The 24,794-nt window shown below is 41.2% G+C and overlaps 1 protein-coding gene across 1 annotated transcript; it reads left to right on the top strand.

Annotated features, from left to right (window-relative positions):
• Positions 1–116: 116 nt before the first annotated feature.
• Positions 117–23,109, top strand: LOC139730526 (integrator complex subunit 2-like). The gene is given in 23 exon segments (XM_071641378.1): positions 117–400; positions 1,580–1,712; positions 2,766–2,865; positions 3,700–3,813; positions 6,891–7,021; positions 7,604–7,777; positions 8,652–8,821; positions 9,757–9,882; positions 10,434–10,502; positions 11,020–11,134; positions 11,268–11,342; positions 11,671–11,740; positions 11,743–11,804; positions 12,842–13,166; positions 13,837–14,142; positions 14,595–14,796; positions 15,319–15,435; positions 16,968–17,214; positions 17,649–17,759; positions 18,115–18,222; positions 19,455–19,560; positions 20,114–20,284; positions 20,588–23,109. Coding segments are annotated over 23 exon segments (3,480 nt in total). The 3' UTR covers positions 20,752–23,109.
• The last annotated feature ends 1,685 nt before the right edge of the window (positions 23,110–24,794 follow it).

The raw sequence follows: 24,794 nt of genomic DNA, 5'->3' as shown, positions 1-24,794 counted from the left end.
ATGTGCATGTGTGATACGTACTATAAGCACCACTGACGCATAACTACAGACACACTACTGATGCGAAGTATGGCTTTATGTATCTCCTGAAATACCAAATCAAAAATCTGGAACTTATGGCAGTCGGGCCTGTTGTGTCGCCTGCAGCTTTCCAGGCGATGCAAAATGTCGACATTGACGCTATTGTTGAGCTAGAAGAGAAAAAACTTCGCGTTCTTCTACCTTGCCTTGTCCGAATGTCACTGTGCGCACCGCTGGACACGAGCGAGGCCTGGGTGCAGGGACGCAAGAAGTTACTGCGGGTGCTCTCCGGGCTGGAGGTGGTGAATTCGATCGTTGCTCTGCTGTCCGTGGATTTCAGCACCCTGGAGCAGGACGCACTGAAGGAAGCTAGAATGAGGTACCGGGAGTTCAGTAAACGGTTACGAGTAGAGCTAGAGTGGCAGTGTTTAGGTGGTAGACGTGAACTCGCGGGATCGGGAACTAGATAGATGAGATGTTTCTATACATTTTTACATTGGCATTTGTGTCTGATATGATACAAAATAACACGAGGTAACCCATCTTAGTATTGAAAACCGTCTTTTACTCTTGCGACATCACCACAGCGCAGGACATTATTATGAAGAAAATTAGAGGTCTAGATCTGAAAGGGAATTCGGGAATTCAAGTAACACATTTTAAATTCTTTTGAAAGCAGGGGGAATACCCCCCCCCCCCCCCCCCCCCCCCCCCCCGTTTAACATTAGAATACTATCAGTTCGGGAAACCCACTCACAAGGGGGGCCCCTCCTTATAAGTAACCCGTCCCCCTTATAAGTAACCCCGTCCCCCTTATAAGTAACCCCCGGGGCACCCCTTATAAGGCGTCTCCACGCTTTTTTGCAATGCAACGCGAAAATGAGTACGTCCTCAGTCGCCACGTCTGCACTCAAGCATTGCCGCGCCGCCGCGCCTGGCGACACTCACGCCAGTAATCGCTCGCATTTCAGCATTCGCATGGGTCGTTTGACATCGCATTTAAATCCATGATTTTAGATATGATGCCTCGAACCGATTTTGCTCAAATTTCGTGAGTAACTAGGAAACTTGTGAAGCTTTATGGACATAATCAAGCGAATTGCCGCAGTCCTTTCATTTTCGCGTTGCATTGCAAAAAAGCATGGAGACTCCTTATAAGGGGTGCCCCGGGGGTTACTTATAAGGGGGACGGGGTTACTTATAAGGGGGACGGGTTACTTATAAGGAGGGGCCCCCCTTGTGAGTGGGTTTCCCGAACTGCTATTGCTATTATTTAATACTAGTTCTATGTTAGCAACAAGTTGAGGGAATGTTAATTAATTACACACAGCCCTGTCGCTGTACACAAGTATCACGACAGGCTTCGCATGACGTCTGGTCGGGTTAAGGGGAATGTGTACTGTTGATGTAAAAAAGATATTTTGTGGAATTCACTTTTATTTTTTTTTTAAAGATACCTGTAGTATTGCAGTGCATGGTTATGTCAACTAATAATGTAACGTCAGATATTATAGCATATTTCTGTCCCAACGTCTTGTGTGCTGTGTTGATTTTAAAGGCAAAAGCTTGGTGATGTGGAGAATCATCTAACTGCTCACATCCAGCATGGCTTGGCCCTGGAGTTTGAGAAGAGTGACTCTGCCAGGAGACTGCGATTGCTCATCAGTGAAGTTCTCTTCATTTCAAGTCAGGTATGCTGCAAGAAGACAGTGTTATATGTCCAGTTAATACTAAAGTAACCTGCAATTAGTTGTCATAAATAATGGATAATCCAGAGACCATTTTATAAAATCATTTGTAGGAAGAACATGCAGGTAAAACATTTTTTTTTTAAGGCTAAATGCGTAAAACATAGAACAGTTGTATTGATTTTACCCTTACTGAGCCTTCATTGCTTATTAGCACAGATGTCTTGACTCCTAAATGTCAGCGAATAAAGATTATCTAGTCCCTTTCATCCCTTTTTGCATCACCTGTGGCTTCATGTGCTGTAACTGTGGTATGTGGCATTGTTACTTGTAAGTGGACTGTCCTAAATATATGATAAGTCCATCCATAAGGCACATACATGAAAAGGGATGTATGTCAAGGGTGTACACAGTTTTGAAGTGAGATGCTGGGAATCCAAGCCCACTAAAGAGGATATAAGTCTGGCACTAAAAATACAGAGACAAAGCATGCCTGCATTCAGTCTGAGAGATACCAAAAGTACCACAAGTCTCAATTGGCACAGATATATTTTTTTCATTTTTGGTATTTTTTAAATCTCTAGATAAAATAACAATATACATTTGATATTTTTAAATATATATGATATTTTTTATTTCTTTTGAAATCTAGATGAAATAATATGTTGCTATGTTGTCGGTGCAAAGTCATGCAAATCTAATTCACACAATAAAATTGAAATGCAAAAATTTGTATTAAAGTTAGAAGTATAAATGTGTTTTAAATACTTAAATTTGTGAATATGCATATTTTCACATTGTATGTGTAATTTTTTTCTCTTTTTTCCTTTCAAGGGATGACAATATGAGTTCTCACACACAAAAATGAATATGTATATAGGAGGCAGATTAGTGTGCAAGGTGCTTAGACAGAATTTTTGTCATAAACAGTGGCAGGGTACCCTACAGTGTAAGATCATTCTAAACTGACACCTTTGCCTTGAGTTACGTCCACATTTCTAGCCAAACTTCCAGTACAGTATGTGTCATGTCTCTGTCTTTGCTTGTGATACACAGATCAAAGAGCCCACTGACTTTGCCACCAGATCCTGTGAGCTGTTTGAAAATGAGGTCTATCAGGAGGAGGTATCAGATGTGATCTGCATTGCACAAGCAGGTATGCTAGTCAGATTCTTCACACTTTCCCAGACCTGGAATTAACTGATCACTAGGGGGACACAGTATTTTCCTCTCTTTGAGCAGGATGGAAATCAAAATTGTATTTGTTATGCCATGCTGTGTTACAAACAAATAAACAAACAAACAAACAAAGCTACAGTTTGCATCTAGTTATGATATTACTTCAAGACCTCCTATCTGAAATTTTGGCGAAAATGACTTTGTCGGATTAATGGTCAGATAATCAGTTCAGTGATGTCCTGTCCAAATCCTAGCTGTCTAACTCTAATCCCCAAAATAAAGCCACCAAGGCATGTCAAAGGAAAAGCTCTCCCATTTGATGCAGTGCTTTGGCTGCCATGTTTATTGCTCTCGTGATCATTTGACATTTTGTAGATATGAGGTCTTGTTGCCCCAGCGACGATATGTGCATCTGAATTGGCATTGCTACAAGCATTATCATGTGCTGTATTCTAAATTCTTCCAAAGCAGGTTGTGTGCTTGTATGAGTGTTCATGTTTCATGGTGTCTTTATTGTTCATGATCTTAAGATTCTTAAACGAGGAGCTCTTCTTCAGTTTCTACAGTGACAGTAGAGTTGATGGCAATACTTCAGAATTACATATGTACGTTTTAACATTTGAACATTTTAAACTACAAGAAACCCAAAAAGAAAAGACCAGAGGATAGTGACCTCAGTCGGATCAACTTACAGCTGTAAATGTCCACATGGACTTCTACAGAAATTCTTGCCAATCTGATGATTATCAAATAGGCTATTCTACCCTTTCTACCCTTCTACACTAACTTTATGTGACTGTGACACTTTCAGAGCTGCCATCTCTGCTACCAATGAACAAGCTAGCTGAAGTACTACTGAGGGTTAAGCTGGGTCCCACAATGCTTTGCCGTTTGGTGGCCAATGTTCCAGACAGCTTTTTCCAAGGTATGTATTGTGGCTTCTCACTGTAAGAGACATTGTCTGGTTTCGTTTTGTTAGACTGTATAAGTATCGGTATGTAGATTAGCTCTTACTGCATTTGTGCAAGTGGTGCTGCAACATACATCAGACAGAACTCACGATCTCTTTTCAGTGCCTTGGGATTGGAAACTTTTTCCTTTCCAGATCATTGTACACTTCTCAGGAGAAAATTCAGTCCTCGTACATGAACAAATCAAAGTTTGCATGCTATGTGAAATTTACTAGTGTGCTAGCCTTACACAATTTCTCTTTCAGAGAAAAGGAATAATTATACAGTCTGTGTGTTAATACTGAATTCAGTTTAGTCTTGCAGCAAGATTTTATCTCCCGACAAAAACAAAACAAAACAGAAAAATCTCAAGATTTTTGAAATAATTTGTCTCACGTGGACTGCCATGAATATAAACTGTGATGCTCAGATGAGAGCTAGACCTACGGGTTCTTGTTTGTATTAAAAGATACATGGCTCAGCAAGAAAATTTAAACTATAGGCCTAAATGTATATGCTGGTGTGCAAAGTGTATAATGTAACATTTCTTACTGTCGACATCATTCTCGAGTGAAGTCAGCGTTTCATGAAATTGATTTATCAGCATTTCCCACAGTTTAATGCTGCCGTAAAAGCATCGTTAACAGTGAAGCATATGGGTCCTTTTCCTCTCTCGGATCTGATCACAGGGTGGTGACTGCAACAATAAGACTTAGTCTTAGGGCGCCGAAAAAGCAGAAAGTGAAAAGAGTGAAATATGCTTGGGAGGATCTAACAACCGACCGTCAATTACAGGAGCAATACGCAGTGGAAATAAGAAACAGATTTCATGTACTCCAGGAGGAGAATGAGTCTGCCACAGAAACGTACCAACGCTTTATTAATGCAAATCAACAAGCAGCAGAAACATGTCTCAAGCAGATCAAAAAGGCTCGGAGGGAGGAGCAAAGCTTAAACCCTAAAGTTACTGTTGCCAGGAAGAAGACGAAAGCTGCATATACGGCGTTCATCGCAGACAAGGGTGAAGATGGCAAGAGCAGAGAAGAATATGCAAGGACAAGGGAAAACTTGTACAGAACATATGCAATTCTGGATCAGGAAAAATTGCGTAGGCAAATAGCTGAAGTAGAGCAAGCACATGAAAATAGAAAATATGGACTGAGTTGGAAGCTCATCAATGACATCTCCGGACGAAAGGCATCTCAGTCTGTCAGGATTCGAGGTGAAAGTGCAGAAAAGAGAGTTGCGACCTGGTACTCACACTTCAAGAACCTCTTGGGCAACCCTCCTGAGCTTCTAGAAAGTAATGAACCAATAACACCTATTTTTAGTGACCTTCCCATACCAGATGGTCCGTTTACGATGAGTGAGTACACGAAGGCTAAAGCAGAAATGAAGAACAACAAAAGCAGTGGGGAGGATGGGGTAGCCCCTGAAGTTCTGAAATATGTTCCTGTGGATGATATTATCTTAGAATTTATCAACCGCTCATATGAGGATGGGGACCAGCCGGAACAGTGGTCTACACTTAACATCATCCCAGTACCAAAATCAGGGGATCTCTCCCAGACTGACAACTACCGTGGGATTTGTCTGAGCTCAGTAGTATCCAAAACATATAACAGAATGATCTTGAACCGCATCAGACCCTACATTGATCCACTGCTTAGGGACTCCCAGAATGGCTTCCGACAGGAACGATCGACTGTAGGACAGATCCTAGCACTTAGAAGAATACTTGAAGGAGTGAGAGATAGGAGCCTCCCTGCAGTGATCACATTTATCGATTTCAAGAAGGCCTTTGACAGCATCCATCGGGGGAAGCTCCTAGAGATTCTCAACGCTTATGGCATTCCTGAGAAACTAGTTCGTGCGATTGATGTCATTTACTCCAAGACGCATGCAAAGGTGTGCTCGCCTGATGGAGAGACAGAGTATTTTGAAATACTGGCTGGGGTACTTCAAGGGGACACATTGGCACCCTTTCTGTTTATCGTAGCCCTTGACTATGCTTTGAGGCTTGCCATCAATGGCAAGGAGGAGGAGCTTGGATTTACATTGGTGCCCCGTCAAAGCCGTCGTGTTCCGCCCATAATGGTCACTGACCTTGATTTTGCTGACGATATTGCCTTAATATCAGATACAACTGAAAAGGCAAGGGAGCTGCTATTTGCAGTGGAAAAGGAGTGCAAGAAGATTGGGCTACGGCTCAATGCAAAGAAGACAAAGGTGATGGCATTTAATATCGACGATACCACTATCACAACCTTAGACGGCGCAGTACTCGATGTGAAGAACGACTTCAAGTATCTGGGCTCCTGGATTGCCTCGACAGAACAAGACATCAGGATCAGACGTGGCCACGCATGGAATGCTTTGCACAGTATGAGGAAAGTGTGGAAATCTCAGCTTAGCGACGACATAAAACAGCGACTTTTTGTCACAACAGTTGAGTCTGTATTACTGTATGGAGCAGAGACGTGGACACTTACAGCCAGACAAGAGAAAGCATTGGACGGAGTGTACACACGCATGCTCAGGATAGCCCTTAATGTGTCATGGAGTGACTACGTTAGAAATGATGATTTGTATGGTACATTGCCAAAGGTGTCTGACAAAGTGCGTGAGAGAAGGATGCGACTAGCGGGACACTGTGTGCGACACCCTGAGCTATCTGCGAATTCCCTCGTACTCTGGGAACCTAAACAGGGAACTGCAAAACGAGGGAGACGTAAGGCCACTTTAATCAGTGTCCTGAAGAAGGATGCAGGCCTTGAAAGCATTAATGACCTACGGACAGTCATGTTAAATAGAGAGGTTTGGAGGCGCAACTTTGTTTATGGAACCCGAGTTGGCATCGGCTGAAGCAAGTACATATTATAGCAAGTACATGCCCTCGAATAAGTAAGTAGTAGTAAGTAATGCTGCCGTAGAATTTGTTGCCATTTTCATTTAACATTGAATTCACTTGTATGACATGAAGAGAGATATGCTGTTGTATAATGAACAATGAACTAATTTTCCATCCTTTTCTTGACCCCCCAAACATCAGTTTGTCACATTTTGATCAAGAGTGGAGAGAGGCAGGATGAAGAGAGCATTGGTGGGCGTCGCCGCACTGAGAGCCTACGACTTCTTGCTGCCATGAATCCAAGTCAGACACTCAAACTTAGGGCGATGGCTGTGAGTATTCCCTATGTGAAATCATTTCTTCAATAGCAAGTCGCACACAGCTTGTTTGATTTCAATTATGCTTGATTTACTAACTTCCTGTAGCCCAGCAGCAAGAAATGTTAAGCTATTTCTTGTAAGAGTCTATTTACCGGAATATCACAAATTAGTATGTTGTTTTAGACACTAAGCTTGTAGACTGAATGAGTAGTCACGTATGTGCCATATGCCTCCTCTTCCTTCTTATAGAGCTGTATAATGTGCTCTTCCAGAAAATAGCAAATGTGACTGCCCAGCTCAAAACTCACAAAAAGTAGGACAAACTTGATTTCCACTTTTCTATGTAGTTTAAAAGTGTAAGATTTGTGACAGATAGTAGAGAAGAGATTGCTCTCTCAGGTGAGGGAAACTTTTAAAATATGAGTTCCGCCCAATGGACATATTTTTTTGTCTATTACAGAGAATCTTAGTGTGCGACTGTTTGTGGGTTTTTGAGCTGGACGGTCACAAATATTGTCATAATCTTCCTGCATATGCTGTTTCCAGCCCATCATTTTCCCCACGCGAAAGATTACATCTATCTCTTAAATCCAGGTTGACCAGTGCCGCCTTCCTGGTCTTGCAGTGGCACTGTCCCTTGACCATGCCACAAGGAGCAAGGCAGCTGGAGGTCAGGGCGATATGGTCAGCTTCCTCAGTGGCCTGCTACTGGGCAGTAGCTCCACTGTCCGCAACTGGTTTGCCCAGTTTGTCCGCATCAGCCAGAAGGTAGGAAATAATTCTGTCTTTGTTTACATTCATTCTAGCATGGAGGACTGCAATCCAGTCAACTCAATTCAATTCAACAATCCTCACCATTATTTTACAGCCTATCTCTTGATTAGCAGTATATTATGGTACTTCTGGAGATAAAACAACAACACCGTACATTGCCCATTTTAACCACAACCAATGGGGATTTGGCTGTTTAAAAACATAGTTTTGTGTCCTTCAAAAGTGGCTGACTAGTAATGTACACTAAATAGAAAATTCAAATTCCTACTTTGACAGTTGTGCAGTTTGATGCCAAATATGTATAGTATAAGCCCTGAATTGGTTAAAGATCAGCAAGATAGCTGCTTTCCTGCCCACAAGATTATTCAGCTGTTCTGATTGCGAGTACACAGGAAAGTAGTCATATTAAACATTGTAGCTTCCAGACATATAACCAGGTGAAATATATAAAAATGCTCCATTATATTTTTAAAAAGCATATGGAGATCAGTCAGCCTAGAGCACGTCAACATTCATATGTTCATATTCATATGTAAATTTTACATTTTTAAATGTAACATTATGTCGTCTTTTATAAAATTGTGTGAATAAGAGTCTAATTTTCCTAATTTTCCTGTAATATTCCCAAAACCACACTTGACTTCATACCAAAATAATGATATCTTGGTCAAAAGGTATCCAAGGAACAGGATTACCAGGTAGATACCATAGTACATTCTTCCTTTTCTGATCCCTGAAGTACAATTCCCTTTTTTTTTTTTTTTTCCATGAGGATTGAATCCGTTTGCAAGCATGGTTTGCAGGATGCAGAAATGTAGTTTGTCAGTGACTAAGATTAAGCTAACATGACTGCTTCCTTTGGTATCAGTTGAAGCAAGATAACACCATGCTGCAAAGTCTCAGGGACCACCTGCTACAGGAGCTGAGGACTATCACCCCCTCTCTGGAGCACTTTGGGGACCTCCCTGCCAGAAACGTGGTACAGGCTAGTGCCTTCATGAGACTCTACTGTGCCCTGAAGGGCATTGCTGGCATGAAGTAAGTCATAGGCCCGAATTCACACAGGTGGTACAATCTTTGTCCATGGTTTAAACCATGGACAGAGATTGTACCACCTTCATGAATTTGGGCCATAGGGTTTAGAGTGAGAGAAACACATGTTTTCACTCAGGTATTTGATAGGGAAAGGGATGGGAGGGGTAAGCACAGCAGCTGCATTAATGGTGCTTAGATATATTGCACATTGTGTCATATTTGTTGTTTTTCTTCTTCTTTTCTGTAGGCAATGACTACTCCTTGTCTGTAGTCTTGCTTCTTGTAGTTTTCATTAATGCTAGGAAAAACAGCAGGACAGTGGTAATCCGAGATTTGTTTTCTCATTTTGATTATCCCTGTTATTGATTTTCTGGAGGAATTTTTGCATTATTCTGCATTCAGTGAATTCACAACCATATGTGAGCTGGGATATACATATATACCCCAACCTATGTTGACTGTATATTAGAAATGATGTGCTGTGTACTGAATAGAGATATTTCTTGAAATTAACAGAGGGATATGTACTTAAATCATCATTATCTATTTGGAAATAGGAAAGGGAAAGCCTGAGATTTTAAGGCCTCATGAGAGGGGATATACAAGCGTATATGACAGACTGTATGTGTACTATGCTTGTAAGGAATTTGTTTTCACCAAAATAAAAGATGAATATTCCAGAGACTCCACTTTTTTTTAACTGTAAGAGCAAAAGGCCACTTGATTGTCAGAAAATTGGATACAAACCTCCAAAAAGTCCTTGTTCATCCATCTGGCTACCAAAGACCATTAGGGGCCTCGTTTCCTCGCATAGGTTACTGTGGCTACTCATTCTTAGCAGATATTTCCCAGTACTTCCCAGAAGCAGGAATATAGTTTGTTACAAGAGTTAGACCAATGACAGGTGACATTCCATGATCAATTGATTGGTCACACAGGTTCAGTGAGACAGAAACCAAGCAGCTGCTACGTCTACTGACCAGCCATCCTCCGCCCACAGCTGCCGGCATCAGATTCATATCTATGGGTTTGTGCATGCTGCTAGCCTGCCCCTTCCTAGTCAGGTAGGCTTCAATCTATCACTGTCTTCCAAAGTAGTCATAACTTGTCTCTTTTCTGTCTATTTGGTGTCAAAACAAACAAAATACAAACAATGCACAAACAAAAATTGTAATCCCTGTTGATTTTGTTTGCATTGTAACTATCTGTTTCTTCTTGTAATCAGGAGCACACAGAAACTGGAAAATGATTGTGGATCACTGACAGCTTGTGTAGTAGTGAGAGGAGAAATTTTCCAAATTTCATTCAGGCCCCTTTATGAACATTTTTTAGAGTTATATAACAGTGGACTAAAATGGGACCATTTCATCATGTCGCAAATACAGATATTTTCTTGATCCAATTAGCTGCAGATATGGTGTTGATGATTGCAGGTCTATCAGACCTTTAAAACAGATTTTTTTTTTAAATATTCAGGAGCCACACAAGCATATACATTTGAAGACCCAAATTCATCTTGACAGGAAGAACAGTCCTGATGATCAAAGCTTTGATATAAGTGGTGAATGAATGTGTTCTGTTTAGTACTTGTTCTGATTTCATGTGCTCTTGACAGTGGAGATGATGAGAAGATTGTGACGAGGTGGATAAATTGGCTCGTGAAGGAGGGACCAAGATTTGAGAGGTGAGCAGTGTAATCCAGGATAAATGACTAATTGCTTATAAAGGTGTTTTGATTTGTTTGCGCAATGCCTTTATCATGTCTCACTTCCTTGTCTGGCTACAACTTGAATCAGATGCACTTTTGAGTTTAGATATTACACTGCATTTACTGGATTTCATAATAAATTTAACACTTAGAATTTAAACTTGTTTTATTCAAAACTGAAATGATGAGGATCTGTACTATCACTTTAATAGGATTGTTTGATTTGTTTGTCTCAGAAATGTTGGGGAAAATTCTCTACAGTGCACATTGGAAATTCTGCCTTTAGGTTGGCCTCTGCTCTCTCAGCAGCTTTTTTAAGAGTATGAGGCTACCTTCGTTTTTATAAACTGTATTGAAAGCAGTAGACATACCTTAGAAATAGTGATATTAATATATGTCTTCAAACATACAGTACATTGCTGTAGCTCAGTCAGAGTCTCTTTATACAGAGCAGTGCCATGTAGTTTGCATGTTTCTTTGTTATTTGTTGCAGGGAGAGCGGTGTCAGTGCTTCTTTCAGTGAAATGCTTCTGCTGATGGCCATTCACTTCCATGCAAACCAGATGCAAGCCATCGTAGAACTAGTGTGTACCACTCTTGGAATGAAGGTGAGTGAGTGCCTAGAGGTTTGTCTCTAGTCATTATTTATATCTGTGATGTCACTTTAGAGTCATGAAATGAATGTAAAACATGTTTTTGCGACTCATCAATCACTTGATGTGTTCTCCTGTTTCTTTCCAGATTGCAATGAGAACCAACTCCCTTGCCAAGATGAGGCTTCTCTTCATCCAAGATATATTCACAGAAACAGGTAATGTGGCTGCAATCACCAGGTATAATGTTCTGGTCCAATAGTGGTAATAATAATGAAGATGTTGAACATTTTATAATTAGATTTTTTTGGGGTAGAATTGTTCACACATTGTGTGTAATGCAGTTACTGGCATTACAGGGATTATGTTGATATTTTGTTCCCTCCCTTTTGTCCTTGTGACTGTATGCTATTGCTATGGACACAAACATATTCCTGTGATACTGCCAGCTGAATTCAGAGCAATGAATGAAGAGTGTTGTCTATGTACTGTAGATGATTGATAGCTAGTCTTCATCTCACTGCATGACTGTGTCAACTTACTCCTTGCAGGTAGCTGCCGCCCATGCTGTGACAGTAGCTGTCACCCCGAAACTCAGTGCATCAACGACAGGGTTCCTTCCATTCACTGTGTCTTCCACCTCCTCAAGAGCCGGGCATTCACCAAGCATAACATCCCTATCAAGGTAGAGACACAGGCATAGCCTCACTAATCACCAAACCAAGCCCATAATGCTGATGTCCAATGCTTCATTTATCATGACAGTAGTTGCTGACTAAAGCATAATATCCCAATCAAGGTATAGGCAGAAGCTTAGCCCCACTAATAACCAAACCAAGCTCATGAAACAGATTTCCAAGTACTTCACTTAATATAAAGTTGGTTGCTATTTACTAAACCCGCAAAAGAGGATAGTGTACGAACTACTGGTGAGTCAAAGGCATGGAGTTGGTTTGTGATAATGAACAATATTTAACCACATGAACTACACATAGATGTATATTGTAGGGATAAATTGTTAATGGGCTGCATGCAATCATTGGTGCCCTTTTCAGACAAATTCAAGCAAAAATCTTGTAAAGTTGAAAAAATGCTGATGATGATGGTGACGATGATGACGATGAATAACGATGATGACGTCTTGTATAGTGCCGGTATCCGCCTTTGAAGGGCACTCATGGCGTTTTATCTAGAATGTCTCAACTTCAACTGTTCAGTCATTGCTTTATTCCACATCATGACAGCTCTAAAACTGTCCATTTGGACTGAGGTTGAACACACAATGCCATCTGGGGGGCATTTCATGAAGCATTTTGTCCGACAACTTGTCGGACAAAAATTTACTCTCAGCCAATCAGAAGCAAGGATTTCAGTAGCTTTTAACAGTTTGTCAGACGAGATATCTGACAAATTGCTTCATGAAATGCCCCCCATTTGGACTGAGGTTGAACACACAACACCACCAGGTGCTCAGGTACCAGGTACTTTGAAATAATAGTAATAATAATGATAACATGGTCTTCTTTATCCAGGGTAGCCTCTTCAGTATTGACACTTGTACCACAGGGTCCTGTCATTATCATTACCCTGGCATTGTCAGATTCTCATTTATACACCTGGGTTGAAAGTTTCTTGAGATTCTGTGGTTCTGAACAGCATTATTTTGTGCTTATTGAAGCAGCAATAATATTTGGTATGACTTACGTTTGTTTCTCTCATCAGGATTGGCTCTTTAGGCAAATATGCAACGCTACCCCACCCCTCCACCCACTGCTGCCCCCGCTGATTGAAGTGTTTGTTACCTCCGTGGTCATGCCCACTCAGTCTGGCTCCAAACACCTGCGGAACACTCCACTCTCAGAGAGGGAGATCCTGTCGGTCTTCAAGTCCTCTGCAGTGTCCCTCGTGCAGGGCAATACATCAGATGCTATGGAGGTGGAGGAAAAGGTGGAGCTGGGGGAGGAAGCGCGAATGGCGGCACAGCTCCTGATGTTGTACTATGTGATGCTGTACGAAGACTGTGTGCTGAACAATATGAAACATCTCAGTGAGTGTTATATTTGACTGCATCCCCTGTAATAAAGAGGGCAGGTTCCAACAGCATGTTATAGTTATGAGTCTTCATCCTATTAGCTCTTAATGATGCTAATTTAAAAAACAGTGTTATCATTAGATTCAAGGCCACAGTATGATATTCCCATGGGAAATAAAACATTTTGTTAAATGACAGAAAGGTGCATCATGTGTGGGAAAAAAAAAATCTACTAAAAGATATTTATTATCAGATGTTATCACAGAAGTAAGAAGCTGTTTAGTCAGAATAAGAGATGTGCCAAAAAGCAAGGGACATGTGATATTGCAAGGAAATTTCTGGAGCTTTGTCTATGTGTTAATGACAGTAGCCAGTGACATCTTTGTAATTGTAAATCAATAATTGACCAATCACATGACGTCAGTAGTGAAGATTATTGAGTTTCATTTCATTCAAATCTTGGTATGGGTAATCGAGTTCTAAGAGCTTTACAAGAAGTGCCCTCTTAACTGTAGCACTAAAGGTAGAGGTATAAGTGTGAAGGTAATTCCATTGCAAGATCCAGTAAATTTGTTGTTTCTCAAACAGCAGTGCTGTTGTTAGCAGTTATATGTCTTCTGAAGGTGATATTGAGAAACTATGGTAAGCTATCTTTTTCTCTGCCTATTCCTCTCTCCCACTCCAGTGATAATAAATGAACGACCCCTGACCTACTCCAGACAGCTGATCTCTCAGCTGCCCATCAAGTACCTGGTGCGACATGCCCAGGCCAAGCAGACAGAGTACGGCGCCCTCTACCCAACCCTGCTGCGCTGTGTCTCCACCCACTACCCCCACCTGTGCCTGGTAGAGGACTGGCTGGCCGATGAGATGGAGGAGAGGGATCGCCAGGGAATGAGGAAGAGGAAGCGAGGAGCCAATGGTGGTGGGAGGAGGCTGGGGAGTGGTCCAGGGGAGAGAGACAGATGCAGTCCAGACAAACTCAAAGAGGGTGAGTCATTAAAACTCTCATCAAGCAGCAGCTGGGATAAATGCTTTTCACATAGGAATCACCCTCACTGGGGTTGTCACTTGCTAAGCATCATGGTTGTGAAGAAGCAAGTTCCTTGTGCTGTTTACTGGCATCTTATTTGATAAAAGAAATCTTATTCAGTCTTTGTAACATTTTGATGTTAATCTGACAAATTTAATTGGCTTATATAGTGTGAGTTTCATGTTGAGCACTAAAATATAAGAACAAATGAAAGGAACATCTTCATCTCTGTATGCAGGAGTAAAATTCAGTATGGTCTGAGGCAAAACATGGCTCTCTAATATTCCCTGGATGCTGGAGGATCTGTCAAAAAAAAAAAAAAACCATTTGCAGACCATCTGAGCCTCCATCAATTTTATTCCACAGATAATGTATGACATCTCTTTCCCACCACTCTAATCCCATGGCAGCTCTATCCGTGGCAGCTACCAACCCGACCCCAGCCGTGCTGATCCTAGAGGCCCTGTTGGATAGAGACAATCCCCGTCTGATGGAGTACACAGACACCCTGGTGGCCAGCCTGCCTGGACTCCTCGCTCCTGATGTACCCAGGAAGGTCACCAGCATGGCAGTCAGTCTCTGGCACAAACTCAACACAGTCATGCCCAGAAGGTAACATGGCCAGCAACGTTCAATTCCTCTCCATATTAAAATGGTAGGGGGAAGGACGTCAGTAGGACAGGAGAGATATATGTATATATTACATATATTTTTTGCTACCTTTGCCAAGAATTCGAATTTGATAGTGTGTTGTTTAGACATCCAACTTTCATATCTTTTGATAATCACATGTTTTGACTCGGGAAACCAGCACACATAACATGCAATGTCAAGATTACTGTCTGGCAATATGCCCTATGAAGATGTTGTAAAGTAGAAGGACCTGGCAGCTTTGCATCAAAGATTTCAAGCTCTTTTGACATTGTTCATTTATTTGCATTTGTGCAAAGGTACATTGTACATGGGTTATCGCAATAGCATGCCCCAGCACTTAAGTGTGGTTTTGACAATAAAGGTAGATAAGGAGAAAACTGATATCGACTATTGTTATTAAAGGGAGGTAGTTGTTCTTTGGAAGCTTCAAAATCATGTCATTATAAGCTTTGCTTCTCTGTCTGACTCCTTCATATTTAGACTCCACGTCATGACGGTCAATGCCCTGTCCAAGGTGAAGCCAGTCACACCATACAATGAAGAAGACTTGACACTTGACCCATTGATTGTCCTTCGCTGTGATCTCAGAGTTTTCAGGTATTCCATCTGTCTTTTCTGATATAAACTCCTTGTCTCTGTAAATCCAATGATTTCTTTTTTATCTTGGCCAGTAAACATCACTTGATACTTATCAGGCAAAGGCTTCAAGTAGGGGCCCGTTTCATAAAACTTGCCTTTAGTGACAAGTTGTCATAGATGCGATAAGCTACTGAAATCCTTGCATCTGAGTGGTTAATGTAGAATCACGCAAAAGATGGTAAAGGGAAACTATTATTGCCGTTTCATTTAGATCTTTAATGTGGGGTTCGCTCGTGATACTCAGAACGTTGACAATACGTTTCATCCGTGATAGTGTTAATTCAGTCCGTGTTACATTATTCTACAGTTGAGAGCAAATTTGTCATAGAAATGTGGCAGTTGTCACTGATGACAAGTTTTATGAAACGGGCCCCTGATCTTATTTTGAAAGTTTGTCTCCTTTTTTTAGATGCTTTAAGCCTTTATATTTCAGTTTCAAGTACAATGTTTGAATTGAGAATCACAAATATATCATATAAAACCCCATTCACCATGTCCTGGCAACTCCTGGTATATCTAAGTTCTTGGAACTGGGAGTTTTCTTTCGTTAAATAGAAATTTAGTTGTAGCTTTGTAAATCAAGTATAAAAAGAAATATAGAAGATCATTTTTTTGTGTTTGTTATTGGATGAGAGCACTGTACTGTTATTTATTCTGTTTTTATTTAAATAAGTATTGATAAGAGCACTGACCAGGACTGACACTTGGTTTGCAGTCAGTCTAGTTGTGTATCTAGTTGTGTCTAAATGTAGAGGAAGCATCCAATCGCTTCTCCTCACCTACGCCATTTAGCAGCAACAGGGACTAAAAATTTATTTCAAATTCACAAGCCATTAATTACCATTGTCGGAGACTCCAACCCCAAGCACCTGATGATCTGGAGATTCTCCCGCCCGAAACTCCTAGAAAACGGGAGACTCCAAGTTGATGTGTGCAAAGCGCGAAGTTCCTAGGGTTCTAGATGTTCTCTGGTGTTATCTAAGGCTTATTTTTTCAACATAAGATAGCAATAAGTAAGAAATCCTTTCCACCAGGAGACACAGAGCCAGGGCGGGAGAAATCAAATCTCAATCAGGAGAACGGGAGATTTTGCAAAAATGGGCTTTCAACGGGAGATCTCCCGTCGAAAACGGGAGAGTTGGAGTCTCTGCATTGTAATTACAGCAATTTTTCTATAAGAAATATGACACTGACGCTTTTTTTACCATTTCCTCTGAAGTCTATGTCTATGAATCATCTTGGAGTAGAATTGGATGTTTTCAAATCATCTGTATTTGGAAATGGGAAGTGACTGTCATGTGGAATTGTATCCAGTTACTTACATCCTAATCTGAAGAAGTAACATGTTTATATAAATATATTGGGGGGGGGGGGGTATCAATACTTTGTAAAAGCAAACTCGGGCTATGCTGATGGTGAGGATAACTTTGTAGGGAGATATGAATCCTTACCTTTACCTTGAATCTCTCCTACATTCCTCTTATATCCAGATGTCCACCCGTCTTAGAGTTGATCCTGCAGACGTTGCGTGCCTACTTGGCAGCATGCCGTGCCTACCTCTCCTCCCACATCCTGTCCAACCCCACCGTGGCCCGAGCCCGGCCAGACCCGGCAGCAGCCAGCCCCCTGCCCTCCCAGGTGGAGCGGGAGGAGCTGAAGGCAGCCCTGCTTCTCACCCAGGAGAGTGCTGCAGTGCAGATCCTGCTGGAGGTCTGCCTTCCATTTGACGAGGAGGAGGTAGGAGGTCATCAGTGGGTGAAAGCCTTGGTTTGCCCCACCCCACACACTCCATACCCACTTGTTGTGACTATTTTGGTAGCAGGCAGCATTTGTTACCTTATTGTCATCACATTGCACTTTGCCATCAATTTATAAAGATTCATAAGTGAAAAATTGAGCAAAGTACATGGAATTCCATTGGGATTCTAACCCGAGACCTCCGGATTGCTAGCCCGGTGATCTACCGATTGAACTACAGAAAGCCGTGGTACAGGGTTTGTCCCATAAACCCTTCATTCTCAATTGATACCGTTTTTACTTTTGAGATGTCATATATGCATGTACAAGATTATCACAGAGAAGTTTGCTCCATCCTGCTAAAAAGACAGTGTTTGTTGTGTAGTTTGACCTCCAGTTCATTTTGATAGCCTTTTTGTTTATATCTTGGACAGGACGGTGGAAGTCAGTTGTCATGCCTACGAGAGGTCAGGTGTCAGGTCTGCTCTCTCCTCCATCAGATGTTTATTGCTGACCCAAGCCTGGCCAAACTCATTCACTTCCAGGTGAGTGTTGTTATACAGCAGCATATGATGCAGCATGTCATAATTGGGGGACCGTCATATCCTGGAGTATGGCATTGTGTTGCACCATCTTGCATTTGTAAGATGTACATATACATGTTTGTATGGGAGCCACTATGTTGAATCAAAATAGTTCGTTTTATTTTTTAGGATTGTGCCTATCGTTTGTAGACTTGGAAAATCCTTCATCCTTCAGAAGCAATGTTACTGTTTTCCTCTTTGAAGAGCCTTGCTTGCAAATTGATGCATTTTCTGCAGTGGTAAGTAAGATTTTTAGAACATTGATTGACTCTGCTGATGAGTTCAGTAATCCTACAATCATTCTTCCCTACCCCAGGGCTATGCCAGCAGTCTTCTCCCATACACTGTGGCTGGGATCCCTTCAATGCACATCTGTCTGGATTTTATCCCAGAGTTACTAGCCCAACCCGACATCACTAAACAGGTTTGTATTTCACTTTTGCTTCATTCCCCCCCCCCCCATATCATTATATATATTTCTCTAGTGTGTACATAAATAATGGTAGATCAAGTCAGATTGGGAGGTAAGCTTATTCAATGTTGACCAAGTAGATCATGTTCAAATATATTCGTTTCTGCCCATCTGTCTCCATTTTTGTATTGACATGAGCAATTTGCAGTTTTTGTTTTTTTCTTGCATTTCTGAACGAAAGTTACAAATAGATACTAGATGTTATAAAAAACATTTCCCACTTTTGATCCTCAATAGTTCGAAAACTATATATCATCTAACATTGTTATTGATATGAGTAGTAGCTGATATAGTGTACAATTTATTTGAAGGTGATTTGAATATGAGAGCATGAATCAGTTTCATCAAATTCATGATTTATTTCAAAGTTAAGTTCCAGATTTTGGTCAAATTTGTACCCTCTGTACAAAATTGAACTTTACACAGGAACCAAATATGTGTATGTGAGTGTGTGCTTACAATGACCCTGAACAACAAATATGAATACCACCTTTTCAGAGTTCTGCTGTCTAGGCTTCTGGTCTCTTGCTCCAAGGCACATGAATGCCTTACTGATAATTCATGATGGATTGCCCTGGGCACTGCTAGTCTGAATTCATGGTGAAGGGTAAAATGCATGCACATGAAGAAGTAAGCACATGTTTTCATGTGCTTGCATGCATTACATTTCAGGATGAATAAAGGCTAGCTGTGATAGTGGAATTTCTCATGAATATGTAATAGAGCATTCAAACCCTGGCCATTGTTCAGGACCATTGTCTGGGTGTTAACCACACACTCCCATACACACCAATTGACCCCTGTGCAAAATTAAAGTTTTTTGTACTGGAGATTGAAAATAGAGCAAAATCTGGAACCTAACTTAAAAATAAATCTTGAATTTCATGAAACTGATTTATGCTTTAATGTTCAAATTACCTCCAACAAAATTGTGTACTATTCAGCTATTGCTCATATCAATGTCAGTGTTATTTGATATATAGATTTTGAACTATCAATGATAAAAAGTGGGAAATGTTTTTTGTAACACCTAGCATAATGATGAAAGTTAAGAGCCAAGACATTAGCTACACCGTAATCGAGCTGAATCTTAACGTCAAAGTACACAAGCATCTCTGTCATTGATTGACAGGTTGACCATGAGTCTCTCGGCCATTTTGGGTTGTCTTTTTTTTCTCCACCAGATGTTTGCGATAGAGTTGACGTCACACCTGTGTCTCCAGTACGCCCTGCCCAAGTCTCTCAGTGTAGCAAGACTGGCTGTCAATGTCATGTCATCTCTTCTCACAGGTAAATTCTTGTATTCCTTGCATAATGGATGTTTTGTCTAGTGTTACATGAACTAACCCGTATGTCTACATATGCCATCTGTGCAGGACATGTGTATTTCCTACAATATTCTTGTCCTGATCACTTCTGTCCACCAGCCACTCACAGATATCTTTTACCATCTGCATGATGAGTAAAACAACTTGAATAATGGATATTGATGAACTATACCTTAATTTCTTATTCACCAAAAAGAACTTGGCTGCAATATTTCAGACTTAAAAGAAGCTTCCCAAATACTATAAATGGATGGATGCAGTTCACACCTTAATGTGAAACATCATCTCCTTAATTCCATGTAATATGTGTAATTTCCAAATAGGTCTATGTACTTAGTAAGAAGTTCGTTTCCTGAAGATACACTGTATAACAATGTACGCATGTATTAAATAAAACAACACATAATTAAGTTTCCTCAACCATAGATACTTTGAATATGAATTGAATAATAACAAATTAGAAGCGAGTGATGTAATGTCTCAGTGCTCACATTCCCTCACCCTCTTGACAACAGTCCTGACAGTGGAGAGATGGGCCATCTTCTACCAGGCTACTCTGCCCTCCCTCGTGCGTATCTGTCGAGCTTTCCCTCCTCTCTATGAGGATATCACCTCCCTCTTGATCCAGCTAGGGAGGATGTGCGCTTCTAGGATATCAGCAGCAGGTAGCAGCCCGTCATATACTGGTGAGCATAGCTTCTCTTTTGGGGCTTTAGAATTAATGCCTCTATTGTTCATAATTTTGAGTGAGGCTGTTTTTCTACAGTCTCAGGCAGGTAAGGAAAATGGAAGGGACAGTTTCTCTGTAAAGTAATTGTATTTTGTTAAGTTGCATTTTCAGGTTCGGTGAAATTCATTTCTTTTTATTTGACCCACATCAAACCATCAGTATTGTAGTTGGCATGTTTATTTTTGTATTGAAAGAACCCTGCCTGCCTCCTTCACCCCAAAGTAATGCCTTGCTTTACCCTATGTCATGGTTCCTACAGGGAATGATGCTGAGCTAGCCATGCTGATGAGCCGAGAGGGCCAGATGGCCAGTGCCAACATCAGCAACGAGAAGAATAGTGACCGTGCACTGCAGGCTGCCATAGAGGAGACCTTTGGCGACATCGTCAGGCTTGCTGTCCTACAGAAAGATACAGACAGCTGATTCCTGCACTGAGCTTGGGATCATCCCATCATCCTTTCTGGATAGGAGACCTTGACAGTCTGGCCATTGGTCAAAGAGACATTCACAGTTGATCCCTACCATCGAGTGTGAGAGTAAAGTACTGTTTGCATGTCTGCAAAGTGACTGGACCTTCCAAACAAATCGATACCCCTCTCCTTGCCAAAGACACTACCATGTAATTGTAGTTACAAAATTCACTCTCCATTTTCACATCAACCAGTCTGTAAGGAAGGAATGGACCTACCAGGGATACGTGGAAGCCAGGTCTTTCTTCAAGCTTTATGCCAAATTCAAGGCTTCATGCACATCAGTAGTAGAATGCGAGAAAACTTTACAAAGTTTTATGAAAGTGGTAGAAAGTCAGTTTTGTGGATGCGTGTAAACCAGTAGCATAGCTGCCAACATTTGAATTTCAAAATTAGTAATGATCAGATAAAAAACACAAGCACGAAGTCCTTGCTCTGGGGTTCTAGACACTCTCTGGTGCAATCTGAGCCTTTTTTTTGAGCATTTTAACCTTTCTCCCCATTCCTGGATTACATCAATGCAAAGCTATTTCTTCACATACATAACAATTAACATATAAATCACACAGAGTTGAGATCAGCCATTTGTTAAAAGATGTGATCTCCAGTCTATTATCTACAGGGGTTTTCAGTTGTTTTTAGGGTGAATCTTAGGTTTGAGAAAATTATTGCCCAAAATATTCATAAATCTGAAGATAAATGAATAACACAATAAAATATGATTAAATGGACCATTCAAAATATCATTAATTAAAGTATGCATTTGGATTTTTACTGCCCTTAAGAAAAAAGAAAAAACTTACCACAGGCACAGGTGTTAAGAGCTCTATGTAGCTGATGCTTTAAATTCTTAATTTGTTGAGGTATAATGGTCCTGTCTGCTCTCACTGGAGGAAAAGTAAAGTTGAGTTTATTTCAGTAGCATTGTTTAAACATTTGTTGACTGCCTGAAATCAGTTTCTTTCCTCATGACACATAGATTGTTATTCATTGAGAGCTCTACATGTAGCTGACTTAGCTCTCCTGAGAAATTTGTCATCAAAGTCTCTCAAGTAGCAAGGTCCTGTCTGCTGAGCCTTGGTGATTAGTAAACTTGACAGAGTTTCATCACTCATTGATCCTCTGAAATCAGTTTTGTTCTTGCGTACTTGGCTGAACACCCTTTCACACTCGGTATTGTCAGGATCCCTAGCATTACTCTTCCAAGTCTATCATAGCTCAGTTCACCTGATGCACCCTTCTGTGTCATCATAACTGCCCATTGCTTGTCAGCTCCTTCCTCTCTTAGCACTGAGTCTGGAATCTGAGCAATTTGATAGCTCACAAACTGGTTTTCCAGTGCATCCATCGCACTATGTCTGTCTTCTCCTTCTTTGACGAGTAACATGCACGGAAACTTGTCCATGAAAAACTTCACAGAGGTGAATTTGACATCCATTCTACATGAAATATCTGCAACCTGTGCATGGATGATGACATTGGATTTCAGTGGAAATTTTGCAACAATGTAGTCACATGCCTTTGAGTAATAAGAGTATACTGCTGCATAAAACTTCTGGCGATCAGCCTTGTCCAATGTGCTCACAGTCTCTCTTGCTTCACTTCCTATGACAATCTCACTTTCTTCTCTAAGATTCTTCTTTTTGTAATCAAGAAGGGTCAGATCAGTGACTGCCATAATGGCTTGTGGAGTGACAAATTTGCTGTACAGATCACGCAGTAGGTTTTCAAGTTCTCTTTTAAGTCTGTGGATAAGAGGACTTCTGGTCTGGAGGATGACACTTTTCCTGTCAAATGAAGTAATACTTTGGCTCAGAAATTGTGCAATGGCCAACTTCAGCTTTGATTTCAGTGTCTTCAGAATTCTCACAGGTCTTGTTTCTTCCTTTTCAGTTACATTGCTGGTACCTTGACTAAGTTTAGTTGAAGTCTCAGGTGTGAGTATGTGTGAGCTTGTTTTCTTAGCAGTAGATTTTCTGGTCACTCCTGTAGTACATTTGCTAGAATGACTTGAAGTTCCAGGCTTCAGCTTCAATGTGCATACTGCCTTAGCAGAAGGTCCTTCTGTACAAGTCTTTTGTTTCTTCTGGTGAGGTACATGTATTTTTACATTATCACCATGCCGTTTCTGTCCAACTGAATCACTTGCTGCAGACACATTTACTCGTTGAGGCTGTGATGATGATGCACTCACCTCCGGCTGAAGCAGTTGAGGTTTGCTTACAGTTACATCTGGTTTTGCATGAATTGCAGATACCTTCTTTGGAATACGAAACTTCTGGAGGCTTGATGTGATCCTAACCTTGCTGGTTTGTGGAGTAAGCTTCTTCTGCTGGGAGACACATGCAGGTTCCTGAGCAGGTTTGCTTTTCAAAGTTGGATTTGCTTTCTTCGGTTCAAGGTTGGTCTTGATACTGGGTGTTGTCTTGGTCTCTTTAACAGGCTTCTGCTGCTGAGCCACTTCCTCCTCAAAAAAGAGAATGAGAGCTTCCCACTGCTGGAGAAATCGTGGCAAACACTGTCCCAAGCTCAGCCAGCGTGTACAAGCATGTTTCAAGATTGCTTGCACTTCAGTACCAAGGAGCTTTTGGAACTTTCTGAGATTAAGTTTCCTGTTTACGCTGGCTTCAAGATAATAGAACACATCAATGAGAAGCGAGTCTATTGAGCATGGTAACGCTGATGATCCAGCTTTGGCGGCAAGATCAATGAGATGATTTGGGCAACCAAGCACAATGAGCTCTGGCTGACATTTTTTGAGGCATGCTCCCACTCCTTTCTTCACACCTGTCATGACCGCTGCATTGTCTGACCCCAATGCTGTACAGTTTTGCCATGGGATACTATGGGATACTATGCTTTTGCATTTCTGCTATAAGCAGCTGCGCAATGTTTTCGCCAGTTCCCGCTTCTTCCAAGTTTTGAAGGGAGAAAATAGAACAAGAAATTTGCTTACCGTCAAAGTAGTTGATAACTATTGGGTACAATTTACTGGTGCTTGTATTACTCCCATCAGTTGAAATTGCAAAGGGTCCTGCTTTCATTGCTAAAGCAATCCGTTCTTGTTCATCTTTGGCCATTTCTTTAACTAGACAGGAAGTTTTGGTCCTTGCACTTGAAAATTTCTTCACCTCCTCCGAATTTGGAAAGGCTTTCCGTAACAATGGCCCCATATGACTAGCAGCAGAAAGAGGAATGTTGTGCTCCAAGTAGAATGATGTAAACAAGCACTCAGCTCGCGTAACATTTAAATCCTGCGAAGTTGACATCCATGATGTTATCTTGGGTGTGGATGAAGATTCAGACTCAAAATTACCGATGTGAAGTTTTGATTTCCTATGCAAAATGATGTCACTGCGGCCGCCATGAGCGATTGAAATATCCCGGCGACACATCTTACAAAATGCATGCCGTTTGCTCTTTCCAGATTTTGTGATGAAGTCGAACTCTGTTTCGTATTTGCTAATGTAACACTGTCCCTTTTTATGATCCATTCTCTATCATTTATTGTCCAAAAGTCAAAACTAGAAAAGAAGAAGTGAGAAGATAGCGTCGAACGTTCGCTAGCAACATCGCAACTGTACTGCATCACACACAATACACATCGGTGCAGCGCACTTGCAATCATCATAAAGCTATACATAGCAGTGTGTATGCACTAACATCAACATGCATGTACTATGAATGGCCTCTTGCCTTCACACGAATGCGCTGTTTTCGTCTACACGTACGAGCGTGGTATACTGTAAACGTCAATATTTTCGCACGATTAGTTTTTCGCGCTGAGCGGCTCGAAAACGTATTCGCGGGTTCTTAAATTCGCGCTCCGCAGCAGGTTACTTTACTGTAGTACACATTCACTGCTTTCATCCAAAGCCTCTGCTACATAGCTTGCTATGCCAGCGTACGACAAGCGACGTAGCGAGCGGCTCGACTGCGAGTACAAGCACTCAAATACGTAGTACAGCTGTGACTGTAGTACCGTAGTCACGGGGG

Source organism: Diadema antillarum, unplaced genomic scaffold, assembly GCF_040938485.1.
Source record: "Diadema antillarum isolate AM-2024a unplaced genomic scaffold, OU_Dant_1.0 seq00000320_RagTag, whole genome shotgun sequence".
Taxonomy (NCBI): Eukaryota; Metazoa; Echinodermata; class Echinoidea; order Diadematoida; family Diadematidae; genus Diadema; species Diadema antillarum.
The sequence above is the reverse complement of the archived record's forward strand: the minus strand, read 5'-3'. Positions and strand labels throughout refer to the sequence as shown.